At 44.4% G+C, this 23945-nt stretch overlaps 1 protein-coding gene across 16 annotated transcripts in view; it reads right to left on the bottom strand.

Moving 5' to 3' along the window:
• AAK1 (AP2 associated kinase 1) overlaps positions 1 to 23945 on the bottom strand; it is an 87385-nt gene that overhangs the window by 18678 nt on the left and 44762 nt on the right. For 3 of the 16 annotated variants that reach the window (XM_072846417.1, XM_072846410.1, XM_072846409.1), the window contains 10 exons: positions 22971 to 23125; positions 22586 to 22866; positions 21538 to 21747; positions 18387 to 18616; positions 17583 to 17740; positions 17061 to 17177; positions 15174 to 15269; positions 3946 to 4047; positions 2174 to 2275; positions 1240 to 1350 (listed from right to left, as the gene is read on the bottom strand). In XM_072846417.1, the coding sequence (XP_072702518.1) occupies positions 1240 to 1350; positions 2174 to 2275; positions 3946 to 4047; positions 15174 to 15269; positions 17061 to 17177; positions 17583 to 17740; positions 18387 to 18616; positions 21538 to 21747; positions 22586 to 22866; positions 22971 to 23125 (1562 nt within the window). Of the gene's footprint in view, positions 1 to 1239; positions 1351 to 2173; positions 2276 to 3281; positions 3332 to 3945; positions 4048 to 15173; positions 15270 to 17060; positions 17178 to 17582; positions 17741 to 18386; positions 18617 to 21537; positions 21748 to 22585; positions 22867 to 22970; positions 23126 to 23945 lie in introns of those variants that run through there. The other 13 variants (XM_072846419.1, XM_072846413.1, XM_072846424.1 and 10 more) reach the window with 8 other exon arrangements.

The raw sequence follows: 23945 nt of genomic DNA, 5'->3' as shown, positions 1-23945 counted from the left end.
GATACTTACCAAACGAGCTAAGCAAAACTCATCATCAAGGGGCACCCAGTAGTTGTTAGCATTTGTGCTCTGGGCCTCTCTTTTCAAGGCAATAAATAGCACAGGAGACCTAGTCTTCCCTCCCAGCCAGGTGGATGTGTATTACCCAACATTCACTACAAGCTTGGCTTATGTGAGAGTCATCCGTTAACATTTGGCATTGTCCCCAAGGGACACATACACTGTCTACAACTGCTTTAGCCCGTAACAGGGATGTGCCAGAACAGAGCAGGAAAAGTTCACCGTGCAAGTCGCACTGCAGCTGATAGCTCCTCAAACTATTCCAGTGCCACTGCTCCAGCCACACTGCACGGAGAGGGCCCAGAAAAAAAAGCAGCCATCTGAGTGAGCACCCAGCTTCCCAGGGTCCTCTACTCTTGCTTGTGGAAAGAGAAGAGAACTCTGATCACTGCACAGTATTTCTACAATTCCACTCAAGCTCAAATACTGATGTACTGCAAGAGCTGATCTGCAGCTCTTGGGAATTACCACACATGGTCTACTTCTCTTCTGCAGCTCTGCTTTTTTGTGTTACTGTGAAACTCTTCCATTTTTCAATTCGATGTTGCACTCAGACTTTCATTCGTATTTGCTGTGACACTGCAGTTTGACTCAAGAACCTACTCCTGTAACCTCTGAAAAGGAAAACATTCTCCAGATCTGAAAGACCTCAGTCACATGCTACAGACACTAATGCTGACAAACCAAAAAAAATTCCTTTCATTTCAAAAACCTGTGACACTGGTATAGATGATTATCAGGCTCCCTTCCAGAATTAATAATGCAGCATAAAAGCAGGCCTTAAATCCCATGTGCAAAAAGCAAAACCAGAGTGTATTCACTTACAAACCTGACGAAGGGTTGCATACAAAAGCCTACCCTTTAAGCCTTCTGTATCCCTTCTGCTGTATCCCTGTTTCATGGAAGATGCCACCTCTCGACAAACCTTGTCTTTACAGTCAAGCTGAATACTTTTATCTATATTTTTCCTGTAGTACTTCAATGTGCATTCCAAGTTTCACCAGCTTGGGAAGAAACCAAAACAACGGCTTGGGGGAAAACAAAACAAAACAAACCCCACACCACCACCAGAACACAGGTCAGAGCATCTCTTGTGTAAACTAGTGTCAGCTTCACTTCACAATAGCTAAAGACCGAGTCCCAGGACTCATTAGGTATTAGAGACAAAGGACAGTTTACCTTTGTGAGGTTGAGCTGTGAAAGCTACAGGAGCAAACTCATCCAAGAGGTCAGCAGCAGGGTTAGAAAGCAGAGAACAGTCAAGCAGAGAGTCTTCCCCAGTGAGAGAGTCTGAATCCAAGTTAACATCCAAAGGCCGCAAGGTAGCATTAAACAGGACACAAACACTGTTAAGTTCATATTCTCACATTCCTGTTCCCGTCCGCTTAGCGTGCAAACAGAGCTTTGATGCAAAGCCAGCACAAAACCTACCATTTTTTGCGATGGAAAACATTTCTTACGGCTCTGCAACATATAACACATTCTCTGGGGCTAACTGCCCTCTAAAGCTGAGCATACAACAACGAAACCCCACACAGGTGACAGGTTAAAGTAGGGGGGAGTGAAGGGGAGTGTGGGGAGGGAAAGAGTTGCAGGGACTCTCTGGCAAAACTAAGTGCACTGGCTATTTCACAAGGGACCTCTGAAAAGAGGTCAAGTCCATGTGCTGCACAAGTGGCCAGATCAAGGCCTTCACTGTAAGAAAGGGACATGAATTGCTTACCACCATGCCCCAAGGGAACAGACAAAAAAAAAATCAGTGACTGCTCCAGATTTCAAAAGCACTTCATCAGAGCAATACTCTATTGTGGGCTGTAATGGTGTACTCTCTAATGGTGGGCTGAAGGAATACTGTACCATTCTGCACAAGGAGACAAGTAGCATTGACCTTCAAGGAACCACGCAGCAGCCACTTACAAGACACACAAGCAAGCTCAGTGGGAACTGGTGGGTTACAAGACACACAAGCAAGCCCAGTGGGAACTCCCACACTGGTGGGAAAAGCGTTGAGAGAAGAGACGCTTATGTTCAAGCGGACAGTGCTTTCTGATTTACACAGCCCACACCAGTACGATGCACCCCAGCCCCCCCAACACCCTCCTGCCTCACCAACCTGTTCTGTTGGAGGCAACCGACTCAGTCTGTGACACGAGGCGTTGGGGCAATGGAGCCTCGAGGCCTGGTATGAGACTCTCAACAGCTACGTCAGGTTTTCCTTTCCAAATGTGCAAAATACCAGAGCAGAGAAGAAGCCAGAGGTTAGTTTGCAAGACACAGCATAAGTAGGAACTAAGGTGGCAGTTGTCTGAATCCTTGAATGACCCTTTAACACACGTCAGTTATGCTGGCCGCAACAAGAGGCTGAAGTTATTGATGTTAATTTAATCACAAGGGAAAACTGTACCACATTAGTGTTTGCTGGGTTTGAGCTTTTCTGTGTTTTATTTATTTATTTATTTTAATTTGTGCAAGCCCAATTTGAAATATCCAGAGGGTGGAATGGGAGGTTGATAATGCCTGCCCTGCAGCTAAGCAGTAGGCCTGGGTCTGGGCAAATAACGACAAGCTTTTGCAAGTTCCTTTTCCAGCAAAAGGAAAACACTGACCTTTAATGAGTCCCCTTGCATTAGAAGTAACAGATCATTAAAATACCTACTATGGAGCCTTTAGCATATTCCCAGTTAAGCTTGTAAAAAGCCAAGACATGGGATCTCTTTTTTTTTTTTTTTTTCTTCATTTTGAGTGCCCAGTGGAGCAAAGAGGTGATAAAGTTTTGGAACTCAACATCTTATTGAAAAACACCAGTCCCCAGTATCATCTAATGCTGATGCCCATTATGTGGATACAAAAGGAGATGTTTACAAAGGCTGGATAGAAAGATTTGTTTTTATAGAAACTATGAAGGGGAGGGGAAGAGACATGGAAGATAACCATCAGCATCATACCAGCCAGGTATAACGCTTGTCTGGGTCTCTTCCTCAAGGACCAATATCAAGGTAATGACCAAGAAGTTAAATTAAAGAACAGGGATACACTCAAATGCTAGGATCAGAAATGGTCTAGTTGGTCAGCCTAAGAGAGATTAATGAATATTTTTGTTTGCATAGCAGTGTGTGTCTCAGATTTGCAAGACCATTGCCTAAGAGTATTCAGACAACTGCCAGAAACTGCAAAAGGGAGAAAAAGAAAGAGTCTTACTGTTAAGGTGACTCATTTCCTACCTTTCTCTTCAAAGCTACAAGGTTGCAACCAGCTAGCCAGGGGACCCTGGCTGGGACCCAAAACCACAAAAGCAGCTGATTACAACTAACAGCAACCTGCAATTATTAGTGTTTAGTACATTTGGCAAGTGAACAAAATTAGATTCTGCAACACTCCAAAATCTTTATACTGCCTGGAGCCTGTTGCATCTGGGCTCATCACAGCCTAGCACGTTTATTCTCAGCATATGCCCCAGGTCAAGGTAATGCTGTCCTCCTCATCCTGCTGAGGGTCAGCGGAGGGACAGACAGACTCAGTGCCTGGGCCATGGTTACACACGAAGCCTTTAGCACAAATGGAGGGATTTTTTGCATCTTCTCCTTCAGTCAACAATTAACTTTCTTCTACTAGGACCACAAGGCACAACCATGCCATGTTATTGTGCCAAATCTGTTAAGCCTAGGTTTTAAATGCAAATACCAAGTCTTCACTGTTGAGATGCTAGTCTCATGGGCAAGAGGCAGATTTGTCTCAGCATAATCCGTAACTTCCTATCACATTGTGTTTCACCAACATCGGCAGCTGTTTTGAGAGCCCCGTGGAGGTAAACACGCAGAGTTATCATGCAGGACAAGACATGCCATGTAAGGCAGAGGGGAGGAGGTGCCCTAAGTTTATTTTTACCATTCACAGGGTCTGACGTGCTACCGAAGGGGTCAGCGAGAGGCAGGATATCAGGGAGCAGAAGCGCAGTCTCAGGAGATTTGAGTCCCTCAATCAGTTTTTCTGGGTTAAGCGGGAAAAGGAGGAAGGCAGGCAACAGAGGAAAAAGCAAAAAAAAAAAAGACAACATTAATCAGGTGCTCAGTTCAGTGGCTCATAGTCCAGTATGTCAGCCTCAAAAGAGCGTCTGCACAATTTTGTGTGCAAATACCACTATCACTTAGAGATACTAGAGGGCAGCTATTCACCAGCTGGCCGTGGTCATCTAGGACAACTGAGGACATCCTCACCCACTCTATGCTGCTCTCTAAGGAGCCACTGTAAAATAGCATGCAGTTCTTTCACTCCTACCCAAAGCACAAAAGGTTAACATGACTCACTGAAAATCAAATTTAAAAAACAAACAAACCAACCAACCACTGTAGTTTTTCCCCTCTCACCTTCCTATGCTGGGGAGGTCTTTGTTAGTTTTTGTACAATGAGAAGAAACAGAAGAGATGATCAGAAGCCCAAGATGCTAGAGCTAGGTATACAACACCTATTAATTTGCTCAAGAATGGAATACTTACAGCCCTTAAGAGCTTAAGCAAAAGCAGAAATCATTGAGAGGCTACAGCGCCAGACATCAGAACTTGCCCTTGGGTTAAACAGCTGTCTAGTTACCAGTTAATTATTTCAACTATCAGGTTTCAAATCAGACCTGTCATTCTCAGTAGTACCACTCCTGTGGTTCCCATTATCCTTCACACAAAGAAATTTAGATTAACTTTATCTCAATTATTAATCTGGTGGGTGAGTGATTTTGCAATCATACTAACCCGGTTTTCAATAATGAACTTAATTATTTAGCTTTCACCAGGGTTTCTTCACAGAAGAAAGTGATAAAGAACATTTTCAGGATTTGCTAGAAGTAATCACCTTCAGTAGAACAGTACTGATAAAATTTGCTCAACGCGGACAATTCTGGCCATTTCAACTTGTTGAAATGACTGCATTTATAATCTAACATTAGAATGAGCTGTGGCCCTGCCACTGACATACTTTTACAAAATTTTTACATCTGTATTTTATGTTTTGAGTTCAAAGGCTGGTGTTATTATTTATTATCCAAAGAAAATGTGCTCATAACTGCACAAATGCACACGCTCTGTAATACTGCTGTCTAAAAGACTTACCACACTGAGAAAGCCAAAGAAAAGCTTAAGTTGCACTGTTACATACATGGTAATAATATCAATCTTTTTTATTGCCCTATATAAATAATAAAATAGCCTAGTGGCTTTGGAACTACTTATTCAAAGCAGGACAAATTCTACTCCCCATGAAAAACTTCACAAGCCACCACACTAAAGCAAGCAGGAGGGGAAGGAAACCTAAAAAGCGACCCAAGAGGCAGCTGTTATACCATTAAAGGCCTGAAGAAGGTCAACTGAAAGGAAAAACCTGATGGGAATAGCAGCCTTGAATGTACTTGAAATCTTCCCACCTCTGAGGAATACTTAGTTTCAAAGGTTGGATTTGCCAAAGAAAATGCACGCCAACTGCAGAGGTATCATCCTTGGCTTCTCAGCAGCACAAAGAGGGGCTTTTCCCCTGGATGAATGGAGAGGCTGGGAGTAGGGGCTTGGCAACAAAAAGAGGTGTTGATGCTATCAAACGGGGGCTAAGAAGGATGGAAGCGATTATAGCGTGTTGGGAAAACATAACGCAACACAGGAGAGAGATCTGGGAACAAGATGACAGGGAACATGCTCAATTCCTTTTCCCGGAAGGGAAGCGGTAAGATAACAGGTATCCACCCAGAGTACAGCTGGCTTAAGCAGCGTTTTAAATCAGTTAATCCAGCTAGCAAGGCACAGGACACAACTGTGGGACAAATTATGGATTGTCTCAGAGCTGGGCAGTTTCAGATTGGGTTTGGCTCCTACTTTGAGATGAAGTTTGTAAGCTATGAAGTGACATGGATGTACATTGCGAATGTATTCCCATTTTAGAGATTCAGGCCCGAGATACTCCTTTCAAAGCAGACTCTTACAGAAGGCCTGTCTGCTAATGCCCAGCTCTTCTCAAGGCACTTGCATCAACCTATATCTTCAAACCCATATATACAGTAATCATTCCTTTTATGATCCCATTTCCAAGTGTCTGGCTCCTTGAAGTCTCCCTCCTTCAGCCTTACCTTTCCAAACAGTCTCCTCCCTTTTCATTACGGCAGATTTTCCATTTAATACAGCGGAACTGCCTCTTGGTCAGGTACTAGAAAGGTGCCTACTGAGCTCAGCCACGCTTTTTAAACATGCAGAAATTATGAGAATAGACATGGTGTTCTTCTCCCTACATGTTAATTTTCCCTCCTCTCCCCTGGGCTCAACTGGTTTTATGCAAAGCTTTAGACTGCCAGTGGTTCTTTGCCTTATTTTGTTACTCGTCTCATGAGATCTCCTTTCTTGTTTCCTTCGTTGTTGGTGCTGATCTGCCAACGCTGTTACAGGTAGCCACTGCATCTCTTAGGGCATGATTAAAGGGAACTTCATCCCTTTTGAGTGAGGCTGAGAAGTTCAGCAAAAACAAGAAGGTGTCAGGATGAATGGGAAAGGAGATACCAAAAGTAACAAAAAAATCAGATGCCTCGGTCTATTTTGAGGCCTAGCAGTTCATTTCCCTGGTTTCTGTTTTGTGTTGCATCTTATTCCTACAGGTTAGTACAAGAGATAAAGTAAAGGAACAGCAGTCGCTTTAAGTGATGGGAAATTCATGTTCAACTAGGAGCAAAGGAAAAGTTAGTGGAGGCCCAGCAAAATCCACGATTCTGCATTAGTTAGCAGGAATACCTTCTCTACAAGAGTTAGGTTTGGTCTCTTTAGCACAACATGCTTATTAAAAAAACCAACCAACCACACACACGTGTGCTAAAGAAGTTTTTCTGAATCCACATCAGACATTTGAGTCCAAGAACACTACATGCCTTTGCAGTGGCAAATAAACCCAGCTCTTAAGCCTCTGCTTCACCATAGCTCCAATGATCAAAGCAGTAACTCAATTCAAGGAGCCCATCTTCTGCACACTAGACTCTTCCCCTGCACATGAACATTAGGCAGCTGCAGTTTAACCATCTGCAGACCCAGAAAGAAAAAACAGTGTCTCATGATACTGAACTGCATTTTGGGTCCTGCTACCAAGGGAATTCTCTAGCAGAAGTTTAATTTTAATTTCCAACAGAAAAGCTGCTTCACCTGCAAGTGAATTCATGGTTGAGATGGTCAGAAGCCAGCAATGCTAAGTAATTTGAATGAGTAAGAAATACAGCAGTGCAAGAAGAGGAAAAATGGGGATAACTAGTCTCATTTCTCTTATCTGTACAAACACAACAGTTCCAAGTCACACATATATGAAGTGACCATCAATTGCAGAACAGACTCCACCAATAAAGCAAATGGCACGCAGCACCTATCTGCCATTTGCAGAAAGAGATGAAGGCTACAGCCTTGGGTATGGACTTCTCTAGAACACCTTCTCCCACCTGCCACCCCCTTAGCAAAGATCTTCTACTGGAGAAAAACCAAGAGAGGTGTTTTGCCACTACAATACCAGTTTCTTGGGACTCTCCAGGCATGTGGGCACACAATCACAAGCTGCATTTTAGAAGTGGTCATGATGGCAAAGATTATCAGTTATGCAGCAAACGGCAACAGAACAAGAAATAAACAAACAATAGAAACTTCTTCTATGCTGCAGTTTCAGGGCCCATTGCAACTAATTTGTGCATGTATAGAGCTCAGACTGGACCATGATAGGATAAAACACATTCTGTATCAATCACCATGCAGTTAAATTCAGGATTTTATAGTATCAGAAGTCCTTCTGCCTCAAATCAAATAGACACATCCAGTTTATTCATATGTAGACATATGAACAAGCCCGAGGATAAACAAGGTTAAGATGTAACCCATTACAAAGATATTTTCTATCATACAGCTCCTGAAGGGCTCTCAGGAAGGGCTTTTATCAAACTCCAGCTCAGAAACGTGTGCTTTAATTGATAACTGTGCTCCCACGTGAGGTTGCCTCTTGGAGGTATCCTCTTCCCCAGACAGCCTACTGAAAATCTGCCAGATGCTTTCCAGTTCACAGGGAAAGTAAGCTTGATTCAGGTTCAGGATTGATCTGACTGCTGGTATTTCATTTTCTGTTGGGTTTTCTACTTTGCCCATTTTCAGTCCTGACAGGATGGCAGCAAGTTTGCTATGGCTTTGCATCAACTAGTAAGGATGCTGGCTGAGTAAGCAAGATTCATTAACAAGTCTTAAGAAGGTGCCTAAGCTTAAAAGCACGCAGGGGGGATTAAAAAGTGCCCTATCAACCCTTTCCAGCGCTAAAGCCCAGCCACATACTGCAGCCTTTAGACAAACGTTTCACTTTCTTCCTAAGTTCCTAGTTCCTCACAGTAAGAAATTACTGATTGTTTCCTATCATAGTCAGAGTAAACAAAACACGTTGCAGAAAAAGCAAAGCAAGAGCCTACAGCTAACAGCTCTCAGAGGCATCCCCAAATGGCAGATGTGGGTAGCTTCAGAGACTGGAAAACCAAATCACTTCCTCCGGGAATGAAAGCAAAAGCCTTTCCTCTGATTTGCACCAACATAGGAAGGAAGTAACGCCATTTAGCACCAGCAGAATTAACTACGGATTTGTATCATGGGACAAGACGGCAAGATCAATCACGTGTAGGTTGAGAAGCGCAGCTTTGGACAATCCAGTGAGAAAGTTTTGACCTTTTTCTTCAGATCCCTTCTTTTCCAACACGTGCACAAATCTGATTTTTGAGATTTACAATTAGTCAATTTGCACAGACTTTGCATCTGCAACACAACCACTGCCAAAGACTACAAGTTGGCATGCTGCATTTATACTTGGCGATATACTCATTAAGCGACAAAGTATATGCAGGAAGCATTTTAAGAAGGACTAGAATCATCAAAAAAATATAAATCAAGAGACAAGGGAAGCAAACGGGCTTTTAGTTAGAGCAGGCTATTAGAAAGAATAAAAAGATTCCCGAGAAACTTGCAAGTTAAAAAGGGAACGGAGGGCAAAAAATCTGTCATACGTTGGTAACACACTGAACAATCAAGATGCAACATCTCAAAGCCAAAGAAGTCCACCAGCCAGGCACCGCACACAGTAAGAATGTTACTCACTTGTGTACTGTGGAGGAATAGCAAAAAGAAAGACAATTCAATAGAGCACACAGCAGAGTTCTTTTCTTCGGATGTCAACTGAGAAAGAAAGACAAGGTTGTAAAAATCCTGCCAAGTCAACTGTGCTGCGAGTGGGAGGGCAAATTACCAAGGTATAGATTAGTCACTCAGGAAGATTTCTGCCTATTGATTAATCAAGTATTAAAGATTAAAGGAAGCCCTGCACATTATTCAGCAACAGTGGACTTTGACTAATCAAGGGAAGGCACCGGACTTTAATTTTCCTAATGGAGTTTCTGTCAAATGGAATTGTGTCTTATATAGCACAAATAGAGAGGAAAAAAATATAGCAATTGGCATGCTTTAAATACACATGCACGTGACTTTGTAAACGCCATAGGGAATAGTAGGACAACATTTAACAGTGGCTCCTTAAGAGATCAAAATCAAACCATTTTAGTTTAACTTTCAAGATCTCAAATATTTGTCAAATAATACCCCTTCTGATCAAACTCAAAACCCAGAGGGAAACAACACTAGATACTATTTACACTAATTTAGTTGGGATTCCAGTGGTTCATTGGCTTTGCTGCTCCAAATCATCAAAATGCCATATTATACTCTCAGTTAATAATATGGCAATTAATTCATCAAGTTACTAGATAAGTAGTTCCCCTTTTGCATTTTCCCAACTCAAGATGTAAACTCCAATCGTTAGTACACATCAATATGTATTTGTGCACGTCTGCAATTACTTCATCTCGATGTGTCATCTTGGTACAAATATTAAGTTCTTATTAGAAATACAGTTTTTCTTTTACTATTGTTATAAACAGCCTGACACAGGTGGGCATACCGTTATCTTCTGAGAAGTTATAGGCCTAGGGTAGAGAGCATCATGCTGATTAAAAACATTTCATCAACTATTTTGTGCCAAAAAAATAAGAGCCCTCCTACATTAGTAATAGTGGCCCTCTCACAGCAGCTGAACTTGTGTTTTGACAGGGATGTCAATGATTTGAGTCCTAGCTCATGTTCCCAGGTGCTAGAAACTGCCAGCTTCAGCAATCTGATCTCAACACTTCACAATTCTTTCCCATTTCCAGTTCTTCAATCGTTGCAATAGCCTGAACCTCACCTCCAGCTCGCAACGCTGCTTTAGCGCCCGGCAGAGGAAGCTTGGAAACCCCGTGCCTGAAGGCCACACATTAGAATACAATGAGAAAAATCCAGTTTTGCTTAAAACTCCTATTTTTGAAGCCAATTATGTTTTGAGCAGGAATGGTTATCAGGGCCGCACATTTTTGATAGCTAGCTCTAGGAACAGGCCAAGGGTGTGGGCGCATTGTGTTTTGAAATTGCGCTGCAAGTTACCCACTTCCTTAGCCCTGATAAGCATCCTCTTGAGCTAACATAAAAACATACAAGTCCATGGGTATTTGAAGGAAATAAAAAGGCAAAAATCATCCTTAAAGTGCTATTTAAAAGCCTCAGAGAACTAAAACATGATAATGACTCTTTAATAAGCAACGCTATTTGCCTTTTCATAAAAAATGAGACTCCAGTGTGTGCCCAGATGGCACAGGTGTGCTTTCTTGGCCTGTGTTTCCTTCCCCAGCTATGTATGCATGTTTACTTAGCTGTGCTGGACATGGAATTTCTCTCATCTCACTTTGCTATGGCCAAGACAACGTCGCAGAGGCCACTTGGTGTTGCTGCTTCTCAAACAAATAACTAACTACACTAAAGACACATTTGTCTCTCAGCTGCAGCTAAGATGCTGAATTACTGCAGGGCATAAAGGGTTGTGCGAACTCGCAAAGAATGATCCATTCTGTTTCGAAAGGGGGTAAAAATGATTGACTCATTGTGCAAAGACAGCCATGTACTGCATTGGTAGTGATGCAGAGAGGCCACCACTACCACCACCCTGCACACACACGGGCTCAGCCCGCACATGAATCAGCGCAGTGCAATCCGCAGCACGGGGGAGTTTGTCCTCCATCCAGTAACAGGGAGGAGCAGAGCTTCTTTTTCTCAGCTCTTACACCTCAGTGCTGCTGCTCAACGACTTCTCCTTGCTTGCTCTGCTGCCAAGGGCCCACACCCACCACCTCATCTCTCTCCTCTTCTGCAGAGAGGAGAGAATGAGCCAGGACTGCTGATAGCACAAGGTACCTGGGAGAAGAATATTTATCTGGAACTAGAGCAAGGAGACAACACCCCTTTCCCATCCCAAACAAACCAAACCTCAAACAATTGGATAGGAGTATTTTTGGCAATATCTCAGAGGGCATTTCACTGGGTCCACTCTTCACTTACTCAAAAACTTGTTTATCTGAGCAGATGTTTCTAGAGTCAAGAGGATGTATCTAAAACCTTTCCTGACACTGAGATGACTCTTCCTGACTGAAGAGTGCAGGTAACTACGTCAAGACAGCACTTAAGCATTTCAATTTCAGCCATTTATAAGGGTCATGGGCTAAGGCAGAAGTATTCACATGCTCTGGGTCAAACCTCTCATTAAATACTTCTGCAAAGCAGGTTTTCAGAATTGAGTCCAAAGTCCATTCATGCCAACAGAAATGAAGTCAAAAGAAACAAAACCTACATAACGGGCATAAAAACCCTGGACTTGGGACTATTCACAGAGCAAAGCCCCAATGACAAAGGGAAATATCTGTCTTGAAGCTTCATAACTCAGTTAAATTTCAGGTCTCCAGAATACCCTCTGCAAAATTTAGCCTCCCATGCTCGTACGAGCTAAATTCATACCCATAGACGTAGCCACACGTAGCAGAAAAATTACCATTCTGATCAAATACTCCATTATGATTAATCAGCAGTGAAGCCTGCAATAAGCTTATTAAGAAGAACTTGGCTCACTTTCCTACACACGCACAGGGAAAAATGTTTTCAGCATGAATATTTAATTCTCCCTTATTTTAACAGATGTTTTGCCATATTTTTACATCCTTCTTGCCAGCTCCTCTTACTAGTTACAATTCCATTAAGAATTGCAGCCATTATGCATTGGAGAAGGAGGAATACACTAAAAACCATTCCACTTCCACTGGATTATTGTCCAGAGCTGGTATTTCTGCTTTCTATAGGGCGCTACATTACCTCTTCTCTAGAAGCACTTACTGAGAAGCTTGTTACCCACAACAAATGAAAAACCACCTCCTCTAGGATACTACACATCTCCAGCGCCGTGATCCATGCAAACAGGATAGTCTGCTAGAACCTGCTGTCCAAGGTTTGCCTTCGCTGTACACATTTAACTGACTACACAGAACCAAAAGTGTGATCTTGCTAAACCTACAAGCCAGCAGTCATACTTAAAGCCACATCTGTTGGCTGTAGCTCCACGGCAGCGTGCTCTTCCATTTGAACGTATTTAGGCTGTCTGGGGATGCACCCTATGGCCATGTGTCATGTGTTAAGCATCATTTACTTGTTTCTCAGGAATCTGTGATAGAAAGGCTCATCTGTCCTTCTGAGCATACAGTGGAAAGGTGGGAAAGCCCAAGGAGGTCTCTGGCCAACATTCAAGCAATGCCACCTGCACTCTCAGGTGCCAGCACAGGGAGCAAGTTGTGGCTTAAGCAAAAAAAGCAGCTGAGCTCTCAGCCAGACCCTCAGCTGTCACAGGTTTAGAGCACACAGAGCCGACAAAACTGGCTCTGTATGACAAATAGGGAAAATACCAAATAAAAACCTCACTTATGCCTGTACTGAAAGCCTTCCTGAACAACACTGCCCTTGTAACCAAGGGGTAAAGGCTCACGCTTTTACTTCTGAAAGGGCTATGCATGCTCCCAGTCTATAAAAAGACAGACATAAAATGTTTTCAAAGCAATGGGATTCGCTATCAAGGTTTCCTCAGAAATACAAATATTCCAAACAGAAAGCAAATATTTAGCAAGCATTCAAAGAAATTCAGCTGCTTCTGCACAAAACTAAGACAGCCTGGGGATATGCAACTGAAGATGCTGATATACTAAGAGATTAAAGTCAATCCCAGCCCTACTGACCCAAGGGGCACACCTAAAAATGCCTTTCACCCCCAAGTCAGCACATCCCTCACATGCAAGCCCTCTTTGCTTGCTGTGGGGATGTTTCTGCACAGGTAATGCAGGCACAGAAGAACAAAGACGACTCTGTTCTGCATGATAGACACGCGCATTGAAAACCTGAGTCCAAATCCAGGATTTTTATCTTTTGTGTTGAATTTACAAGCACAGACAACCCCTCTCAGTTTTCAAAGCTAAGGATAAGTCTATAGCTCTGGTCCTTGAAAACATTCATGAGCTCCTGGCCTCAAATTTCATGTTTAAAAAAAAAAGAAAAAAATCAGAAATGTCTTTGCAGGAACCTGCAGGAAGCCAAAGCAGCCAGATCTCCTGCATGCCCTTGCCCCCCACTTTGCCCCCATGGAAGGAGATCCACTGAACTCGATAGGACCAGGCACATGCAGGCAGAGAGATTAGCAAAAGAAGGTTTAGCACCTGCCTGCATAGATACACAACCAGTCAGGGACAGATTTGTGGGACGAGCAACCTGGCACCACAAAAACTGCAGACAACTGCTGCTCTGATTATTTGCACCCAAGGGCAGGGTTGAAAGGCAATTTCTCTGCAGTGGTTTCTGTACCATAAAGAATTTCGGAGCTCCCGCAGCTAAGGCTGCGACTGCTGCTTCATATGGTTGTGCTATATCAAAATGCAATAGGCAATAAGGAAAACAACCGTCTTGGTGTACAATTGTATGCGTTGAGCATGCTGGCAGAGAATTAAACAGTAGTCTGGGCTGACAGACTTCAAGTCAGGAAAACCAACACTTCCAATAGCATTTGGGGGGTGGGAGGGGAGAAAAACATGCAGTCATCTGCCTTCTGTAGGTTTTTTCAAATTATAGTTGGGCAGGTCAGCTCCTGGCAAGTGCTCACATAGGGGAGAAAGCCTGTAAGTTCTGCTTCTTTTCTCAAACTGCAGCATCTATGAGTAAAATCTCTTTTGAACCAAAGCACATTTCTCGTGCTCTTTGAGCATCAACCAGAAGGAAGCAAGTTCCACACAGTTATGGAAAAAGTAGGGGTTTTTTTCCTGAATTGCTTAACTTTCCATGGAGAGATGCCATCTTTACAAGTACATCATTTTGAAGCTTGGGTCCTCTTCTGTCAAACCACCAGTGATCCACAGCTTGAGCTGAGGACAAGGGTGAGAGCTGTAACAAACACTTGTCCTCTGGGGCTAGCTGACAGAAGGGACCTGTCACACACATTCACCAGAGGGCTTAGAGAAACTCCAAGATAAAAAACATTCCCATATTCCAAATCCCACTGATTTGCAAATAAGCTCCTAAGCACTTACATAATCTTGTGCTAAAAAGTGTTGGCTGCTGCAGTCAGAAATGTGCACACAGGAAAGACTTTTAAGTAGTATTGCAAAGTAAATGGAAATTGCTACCAACTGCACCAGAAAATTTTGCCAAATCAGAAAAGGTTACATGTTAACTTGTGCTTCACATGAAGCGCACATTTGCAACAGACCTTGGAAGCCAAAGAAACACTGACTCTTAGGGGAAAGAAACATTAACAATAATAAAAACAACAATTTCAAAGTTGGAGACCAATTTGAAAATGGCTTAGGTCAGAACAGGTAACTACCTAGTGATTATTTTTGGCTTTGAATACTGAACCTTTAAAGACACCAACATTGTCAGCATTAGAAACAATATGATAATCCTAGGGTCTGCCATGAAAACTAAGGGCTCTTGTGCGCAGCACCGCTCCCACCACCACACAGATATTCAATGGCAGAAAGCGCTACACATCATTACTACCACCGAGTTCAGCAGAGCTTGTCGGCGCCCAGCACCATTGACTAAGGCCCAGGATTTCAGGTGTGCCTAGAAATAGAACTGGAAGATTAAGAGTACAAAACAAACGACAAATCTCCCCCCCTCCATAAACTCAGTTCCGGTTACCTGGTGTGTCAGATAATGGGAGAGGAATGAAAGGATCAGGCACAGTCAGAAGAGGAGGGCTAGTGTCCAAACTCAGAATGTCTTTCGTTTTTTCAGCTGGTAACCAGGAAGAGAAAAGGCAAAGTGAAACAGAGAAGAGAGAAAAGTAGGGGGGGGGGAGGGAGGGGGAAATTGAGCAAAATCTCAGCACAGGCACACCTCAATATTACAGAGTCCAAGCTACGGCCCGACAAGAACAACACACATGCACACTCAGAACAAGTTTATATTGCTGGTGAAAAAAGAAAAAAAGAAAGGGAAAAACACACAAAACCAAACCACAACTATTACCACGTAGCCCTTCAACACAATTTAACCCACAGATCTCAAAACATCCCTTGAAAGGGAAGTACTATTATCTTGCTTTACAGTGGCACAAAAGGTGAAATGCCTTAACAAAGGCCACACAGCAGGCAGCTCTTATGTTGGGCCTCTTTGTCAGAAATAAAAGATACAGCATCTTGCATCAGACAGGCTTAGACAGGCTCATATCTATGAGGAAAGAAAAAGAAAAGGGCTAGAAGTGCCCAGCCTAGCGTCAGCACCGAGAGAATTTCCAAGACACCTTCCTATGCCAAACCACAGGACAGGAGACTCAAGGGGCACATTTTAAAGACAACCGCTAAAAGAATTGAACATGGAGATGCTTCTCAGGCTTTGCAGAAGGTACATTACAGCTGAATCTGGAGCTGCTGCTACTCAAAATCACTCCTCAAAGGCTGATGGAACATCATAAACCGTTCACAGGGCACTGAACAGCTGGAAAAACTCAGAAAGCAACGCCCTAGAGCACTCTTGCATCATGGACTTCAACTCCTTAATTCTCAGGTAAGAGCCAACAATACCAAGCTCAGTTATAAGCTCCTCTAAATCTCTTTTTATAAATAGAAATAAGCATAAATGGATTTGTCACTTCTTGCCCCACAAAGGATTCTTCAATCTCTTCCCAGGACTCCTCTCACCAAGGGTTGGTGTGCTTCAGTGAGGAAGCATCAGTTGCATTTGTCACTGGTAGCAGTGGCCGCGTAAGACAGGGGAGAGGATTACTTGCATTTAGAGCTCCTGGAATCAGTTTTCCAATACTGTGCTTGGCAGGTCTTTGCTGCATTCAGCAAGAACTGATGCTGAAGAACTAGAAACAAGCAGCAGCACTCACCAAGTTTTTCTGGCATCAAAGGGGCTGCTCATGGCAAAACTTTGGTACCTAAGTACCAAAGGAGACACCAGACAAGGTCACACATGCAGAGGCCTCTACAGAAAAGCGCCTCACACCAGCCAAGGACTCCTGGCCTCTGGACCCCGACAGCACAGCCAGTGCAAAACTTCTAACTGCTCTCCTCTGAGGATTTTCCCTGCTCACCCCCATCTCTGCTATTCCCCTCATTCTGCAGCAGAGACACTATCCCTGCTCCTCTCCTCCTTCATACAGCCTAACAGCAGCAGGCAAGGACTATCCTCCAGCATGCCTGACCAACGTCTCCGAGTCCAACTCCCTTATTGCACGCTACATATTTTACTTTAATTATGAGCTGCATGGAACTCCAACATGTTAAGAAGCTTTCTTGTGAACTTAAAGGGTTCACTTAGTTTCTTCCCTCACCAAAAGCCTCACCTCTGCCTATAGACGGTGTCTCCTGTCTCTACTACCCAACTGTGACAAGTACATGTGCCGTTCCTACCTTCCCTTCTTTACTGAAGGGCCAACCCTATCCTACAGTTCTCAGCGCCAAGGCCCAGCTCAATTTGTATCAGTTTTACCTTCCTTTTAAAGAGGCCATGACAAAGGGTTGCCATTTTCCTGCAGTGCTGCCCAGGGCATTGCCCCGTGGGATGTATTCACAAACTCACCTGATCCAGCAGCGAAGGAAGAGCCACCAAATGCATCTGCCTGGGCTGCAGACGGAGCTGGCTGGAAACCTGGAATCAAGTTCTCTGTGGAACTGCCCATCTTTTCTGGAGCTTTCCCTGCAATACCAGATACAGATTTAGGGGAAAAACTTCCATTCTGAAGGTTGCTTACTTACCTAGATTTTTAGGACACTATTTCAGTATGTGACTTAAGCCCCTTCCTGCAAATCGTAACTTGCACAGCAAGCAGAGTTTAAACTGTAGCTTCTACAACCAAGTGATCAAGGCCACTTTAAAAGCAGTTAGTACCTCTCCCTTCAAGGATCATGCTCATTTAATTGCAATTGCTCAGCAAAGAGGACAGGGACAGAGAAGGGAGATTGGAAGGATTTAGCTCTTACAGGCACAGAGGATCATGATAATATGGGAGCACCCCAGCAGCATCTGACCGAAAGCATCATCATTCCATGCCATCTTCCATTTTAAGAGCAGGCTGGTATTAAACCGTCTCCATGAACCTACCGTCACCTAGCTTTGCAAAGTCCTTGTTCAGCAGCTCCTCAGCTGTGAGTTTGGAGAAGTTATCGTCATCAAATGGATTCCACGTGGAGACATCGGGCGGGTTATAGACATTCTGCTGTGAGGTCCTTGGGGAACCCGAGGGTGTGGTGGAAGCAGATCTGGATGCAATCATCCCAACCAAACAACAGTCATTAATAACCCATCTGAAACCCTCTGGCCAGCACTATGAGCTGGTCCAAGCTACTGCATTATAATTACTTCCTATTTAAAACACTCAACACAAGTTACTGTACTTGCATGCCCAGAAAGCTGGGATCAGTTAGCCTTATCTACTCAATCTGGTTGAGCATCCTGGTGTCAGGGATTAGAACAAGCACCATAAGCATCCTATTTGAAACAAGCTTCTGCAATGCCCCCATGGAGGCTTCCTGCCTGTAGGCACTATAAAAGTGAGCTAGCAAGTACTCCCGGGAAAGCGCTGATACTAAGCAGCAAGTGTGAAGCATGCACCAGGGCTACTGATGGAACACCCGAAACAACAGTAGCTTTTGTAATCCAGAGGAAGGCCCCATTTGCTTAGCTTTTGGGGAGCACGGAAGCACTCAGGAGGACTTCTGCCCTTAGGGAATTTTTTCAGCAACTTTCTGCCAAGCCCTAAACTGTGGTCTTGGGAAGGCAAAGACTCCTTTAGACCACAGAGTTTGCTCCCTACCTTCATCCCAGAGCTTTGCCTAGGAAATCTCTGAAGAGCCTCATCTACCCCCTCCCTCTATACCCTTTGACACCAAGCGAGCAGCCACCTACTTGGACTTGTTGAGACTGGCTTCAGCAGCAGCCGCCTGCAGGAGCTGGGTAGACTTGCTGGCTGGAACCCCAAAAACCGCACTATGGGTCACGTCGCTCAGAATCCTCCTGTGTCCTGCACGCTGCGTCTTGGGGGAGGATGGAGGGGTGAGAGAGCCCAGCTTCTGCCCTTGCACTGCTGTGGGGGGTGTGGTTTGAGGTTTTTGCTGTTGCCTTATTTGTGCCTGCATCTAGGAGAGAAAGTAAACCGGTATGTCCTTGCTCACGAACAACAGCCATGATGAAGACACAGCTATATGCTGGAGGATCTGACCTTCAGGTCATGGACTGGGGATAGTCTGGAGGGGAAAAAAACCAAGCAAACAGGGGAATTTGCTGATCTATAGTATTTCAGGATTAGTACAAATGCACAAGCAGAGACTTTCTCCCCTTTCTATGGTGCAGCTCTGGAGGCAAAGCCTCTATTAGCGCTTGCTATTAAAGGCTAGCTGCCCTCAGAAACTTGCTCATGGGTAAAGAGGCTGAGATCCAGGGCAGAGGTAAAAACAGAAATCAGATCATAGTGTGCAGGATTCTTGTCATATGGACACATGGAGTGGGGCAAGGTGAAGGGCAGCACTTCTTCCAGTGGATAATGTGCGATTAGGGTCAAATCCCTAAAGGAGTACAGGTCTTCTGCAGAAGTCTTGTGCAAGAAGCTTTCTTAGCTTTCTCTCAGGAGGAAAAAAAAAAAAAAAAAGCAAGGACCACAGGAGCAACATTTGTCATTAGAACCTGGAGGAGAAAAACAGACATGTTTGGTTTAGGTGTAAGCCAAGACATCCCAGCTACAAACCCTCTGGAAATTTCCAAGGGGTTTCCTCAAACTGATCTTATTTCTCCGTTACCTCAGTCTTGTGTTAAACTCACAAACCCATGAATACTTGAAATACTGTTTTTTAGTGATAAACAGCAGCATCACTTTTGATTATGTGATTCTTTCAAAATCTGTCTGTCAGTGAGATATCATGGTTGGATTTAAAGCAGGAAAACCAGGATGCAAAGAGCAGAAAGCTATGCACGTCACCTCTGCTGCCTGGGCACTAGCTCCCTGTTCCCCACCCCATATTATTCCAGGCCATTTTAAACCAAGGAAGACAGATGAAAGACTTGGAAAGACCTAAAGGGGCAATGAGAAAAGAGTTACATTCCCCAGTGTGGTGCTTAACTACAGTGGGGCAAGGCAAACAAGTGGTTAGCTGCCTTGCTTTTCATCAGGCATTTTCAGGCAGACTAACTCACTGCAGCTGAGAAGCAAGCTGACCCAACTGCTTCTGATGCACCCACCTTACATCTCGCTATATAGGTCACTGCAGAACAGTATGTTTGGTGCTGAGAAATAAAAGGGCAGTGCCGAAATCTCCACAGAAATGAATGCAGAGCTTATTAAGCTGAAGTCTCGCAACGTGAAAAGGTTTTGATGGGTCCTGGCTTTGTATCTTCTGCTCAGAGATGCTGCTCTGCAGAGACCATGTCTCACTATAATTTTTTAAATGAGCCAACCATTGCTTTTCCCCTCCTGACTGCTGCAGGTGTGGAAAAGCTGCCAGATGTGTCCATTCTGATGGGGGGATAAGGCTGTTTTTCAATCTAGCTGATTTAATAAAATTAAGACTGGTTTTGTGCTAGTGAATCACAGCAAAGCTCTTTAGAGATGCATTTCAATACTATGTTTCAGGCATTTCTCCTGAACAGGGAGAACAGGGTAATAATGGGCCTCATCCAAAACCTGTCTGCATGTACTGAAAATCTCCCACCAATTTCAATAAACTGACTTGCCCCAGGTCATTCAGCAGAACAATAACAAGACCAGGAACACAACAGCTCCAAGCTTGTCACCCACCCTAACCACCAGCTTAGTGATGAAAATTAATATAAAAGCAAAGGGGGTGAATATGACAGAGCCTTGAGACACATCAGAGAGTAAAGCAAACAATGTTTCCCCAGCAGTGCTCAGGTCACTGGCTTATGGAGTTTATTAGTCAAATTAATTCCTGATGTCACTTCAAAGGAAGCATGCTCAAGAGATGAATTAGGTCCTGAATGACTAGCAACTCATGAACAAGCAAGCAGAAATTGACCCTTAGTATGGACTCAAATATTGTGTACCTGAAGTGGTTTGTTATCAGACACTGTTTGCTTTGCACACATGCAACCTGGTACAGCAAAATAGCAGGCAGCTTCCTCTTGCCTGGTGCGTGCATGTGCTTTCTTTCCAACATGCAAGTGGAGTTAGGGACATCCCTTTGTGCTCCCAAAAACATGCAAGAGCGGATGGGATTGCACAGGAATGAAAGCAAAAGGCACAGCTTCCTCCCGTATGTGCTGCAGAGAGACTTTGGCAACGGGGATCCTGCCCTCTGGCACAGCTCCCCTGCCTTTAACACTCCAGACAGCTGGCTATTCCCCTGTTGCAGGCAGCCATATTTTCCATTAAGTAAAGAGCATTTATTTTGGACACACATTCAGATGATTAATAAAGTGGATGATTTATTTCTTTATTTTTAGATACGGTGCTTTGAAAAGTCTCCTTTCCATAGTACTCATTAAAGAAAAAAAAAAGTTATCCCAATGCCAGAAACAACCAGGAAGGCTGCTTGCACCTTCCTCTGCATCAGAGCCCCAAGTACAAGACTGAAGTTTTCCAAACAAGTAGCAACATAAAGTAGTTCTGTTGCCTGGTACCCACCCTGACGCATTAAATACAAAGAATTTTTAAAAGACTTTATTGCATGTCTTCTAAGGCAATGTGACAGGGAAGGGAGAGAGAGAAGCTGCATTAAGCAGCCACTTATACCTTCTCATCTGCTTTCTCCTCAGCATCTACTCACCTTCTTTCTATGGACCCAGAGCAAAACTCCAGAGTCCAGCATCCCATTGGAAAGAGCAGTCCAAACAACTGCACATCTCTGAGGCAGCAAGGTTAGTGCTGACATCTGCGACTCAGTGATAATGCACTAGGGGCCACACCTAGAGCACCAATTACCTGGGCTCTGTGGGTCTGAAAAACCAGCCACCCTGCTGGGATGTTCCTGGCATATAGGACCTGGCAGGAGAGCACTTGCCAGTACTCCAAATCCCATTGCCCCACTCCTTCCCGCAAGGCTCTTACCACTTGCTCCTGCGGCGGCGCTGGCTGGGCCGCACTTTGCTGGGCCTGGGGCTGCGGTGGCGTGGGGGCTTGTTGCTTTTGCTGAACTGCTGCTACTGCTGTCTTCTGCTGCATTGCTGCCTGCTGGGCCATCATCTGCTGCTGCTGTTGCTGGTAATAGTTCTGCATCAGCTGCTGCTGTGCTGGCGCTCCTTGCTGCATCACTGGGAACTGGGAAACAACCAGCTGTTGAGCCGCTTGTTGCGCAGCTGGGAATTGGGGTACCACCACCAGAACTCAGGGCCGGCCACAGGAATGGTTACAGCCACTGCAAGTGGCAAAGCAGTAATGGGCGGCAATGGCTTGGAGACCATCTGCGAAGGAGCAGTGGGAAACAGCCTTCTGTCTAATGTTAGATCCTTTCTGCTACACCTGCCCATACGGGGCTCCCACGGCACAGACTGTCCTGTGGTCCCAAATTCCTTCCTCGATTTTTATCAATTCTAAACCTTTCCCCAGCATAGGAAGATTCACTGGCCCTTTGCTTCCACTTTTAAATATGCTGTAGCAGAGATCTGTGCTGCTATAAACACCTCAGTTAAGCACGCAAGTCTGTCATCTAGACACATCCTGTCTAACACATCATGTGTTCACAGGCCTCCTTATCACTGCAGTCTACCACAAAAATGGACCTGAATCTTACCGTTAAAAAGGCATGCCAGGCTTCTGGTGCCACAAAGAGAGCAGAAGAGAAATTGTACCCCTCTGCTCATCAGTTGAGTGTTGACCTCAAGACCCTGAAACACTTGGAGTTGTAAAATCTTCACCAGCACTCTCATTTTATGTTTGTACGTGACAAAACTATCCCAAGGCCTTCCATGTTGACAGTTAAAAATGCCAGCCTTGCATAGCAAAAAAATCTTGCTAGAGAACCGGAGACACATTGGAAAATGCCTAAAACCTGCATCTATCCCCAAAAAAAACAGGGGACTTGCCATAAATGCAAAGATATGGCCTTGCAGGCCTCTAGCACAGGAAACATGCAACACACACGGCCGGGCACACCTACCTGCTGAGCTTGCATCATCTGCTGCTGCTGGTAATAAGCAGCCTGTTGCTGCTGCTGCTGCTGTTGCAGAAGCTGCTGCTTCAAGAAAAGCTGCTGTTGATGCTGAGGTGTGGCTTGTGGCTGAGTAGAAGGGACCTGGGGCTGCGCCTGCGAGGCCTGCTGCAGAGCTGGCGCCTGCTTGGCTTGTGCCTGTGCCGGAGTCTGTTGAGGTGCTGCTTTTTGCTGGGGGACACTTGCAGGGAGTGAAGGCTGACCACTGCCCAGGGCAGCAGGTCCTGCAACTGGTAGGGGAGAAAAAAAAGAAAAATATACAGATCCATTAGATCAACATGCACCACAGCCCTGCGGTACACAGGAAGGCACCACACAGAGAACATAGTCTCACCTTGTGGCTGAATGGCGGCTTGAGCCGTGGGTCTCTTCCTAGGCGTCAAGGCTGGCTGAATGGGTAAAATTCCAGGGTTGGGTTGTGTCTGTCCTGCTTTAGGTCTCTGGCGGGGCGCTATGGAAGTTTCTGTTGTAGGGATGGGATCTGTCAGCCTACAAAATAAGGTAAGGAATAAATGGAAGAGCAGTAAGAGCACCGTCTACATTAGCCTAATAGTTGGCGCATGCAACACACAGCATGGGTCTAAAAACTCATCCATACTTTAGCAGTATGTGACTGATAAAGGTGAAATACTTGCAGGCATCCAGACACACACATCAACTCTTTCCAGAAAGCTGCAAGCACAGTAAAACTTAACAGATGCATTCACAACAATTAATCCAACACTATCATTTTGACTTCTTTGCCAACTGTGGCATCTTCATGTTGGACAGCTGGAACTTGTCAAAAAATCACTCAACTCATTCAAATATTTGCTACAACATATTGTTTAAAACCACTTAGACTTCTGGATGAGCAGATGAAGGACACAGCAAATTATCTTCAGAGCAGCTGGTACCTTTGGGCAGAGTTGTCTAAATTGCCATCTTTAGAAGTACCTTAACTTTAGTACATCTACCCCAGAATCAGGTCATTGGACCTCTTTGATCCCTGCTCAATATTTACTGAGCTCCAAAAATGCACAGCAACAGAGCCAAGAAGCCAGACACCAGCCTGCCCCTCTGTGGATACATTTGCTTGTTAGATACCAAGTTAGAATCATAGAATCATTTACGTTGGAAAAGACCTTTAAGATCATCAAGTCCAACCGTTAACCTAACACTGCCAAGTCCACCACTAAACCACATCCCTAAGCACCACATCTACACATCTTTTAAATACCTCCAGGGACGGTGACCCAACCACTTCCCTGGGCAGCCTGTTCCAGTGCTTGACAACCCTTTTGGTGAAGAAATTGTTCCTAATATCCAA

This window comes from Ciconia boyciana, chromosome 25 (assembly GCF_034638445.1).
Source record: "Ciconia boyciana chromosome 25, ASM3463844v1, whole genome shotgun sequence".
NCBI lineage: Eukaryota > Metazoa > Chordata > Aves > Ciconiiformes > Ciconiidae > Ciconia > Ciconia boyciana.
Note: the sequence above shows the minus strand (reverse complement) of the source record. Positions and strands in the feature narration are given on the sequence as shown.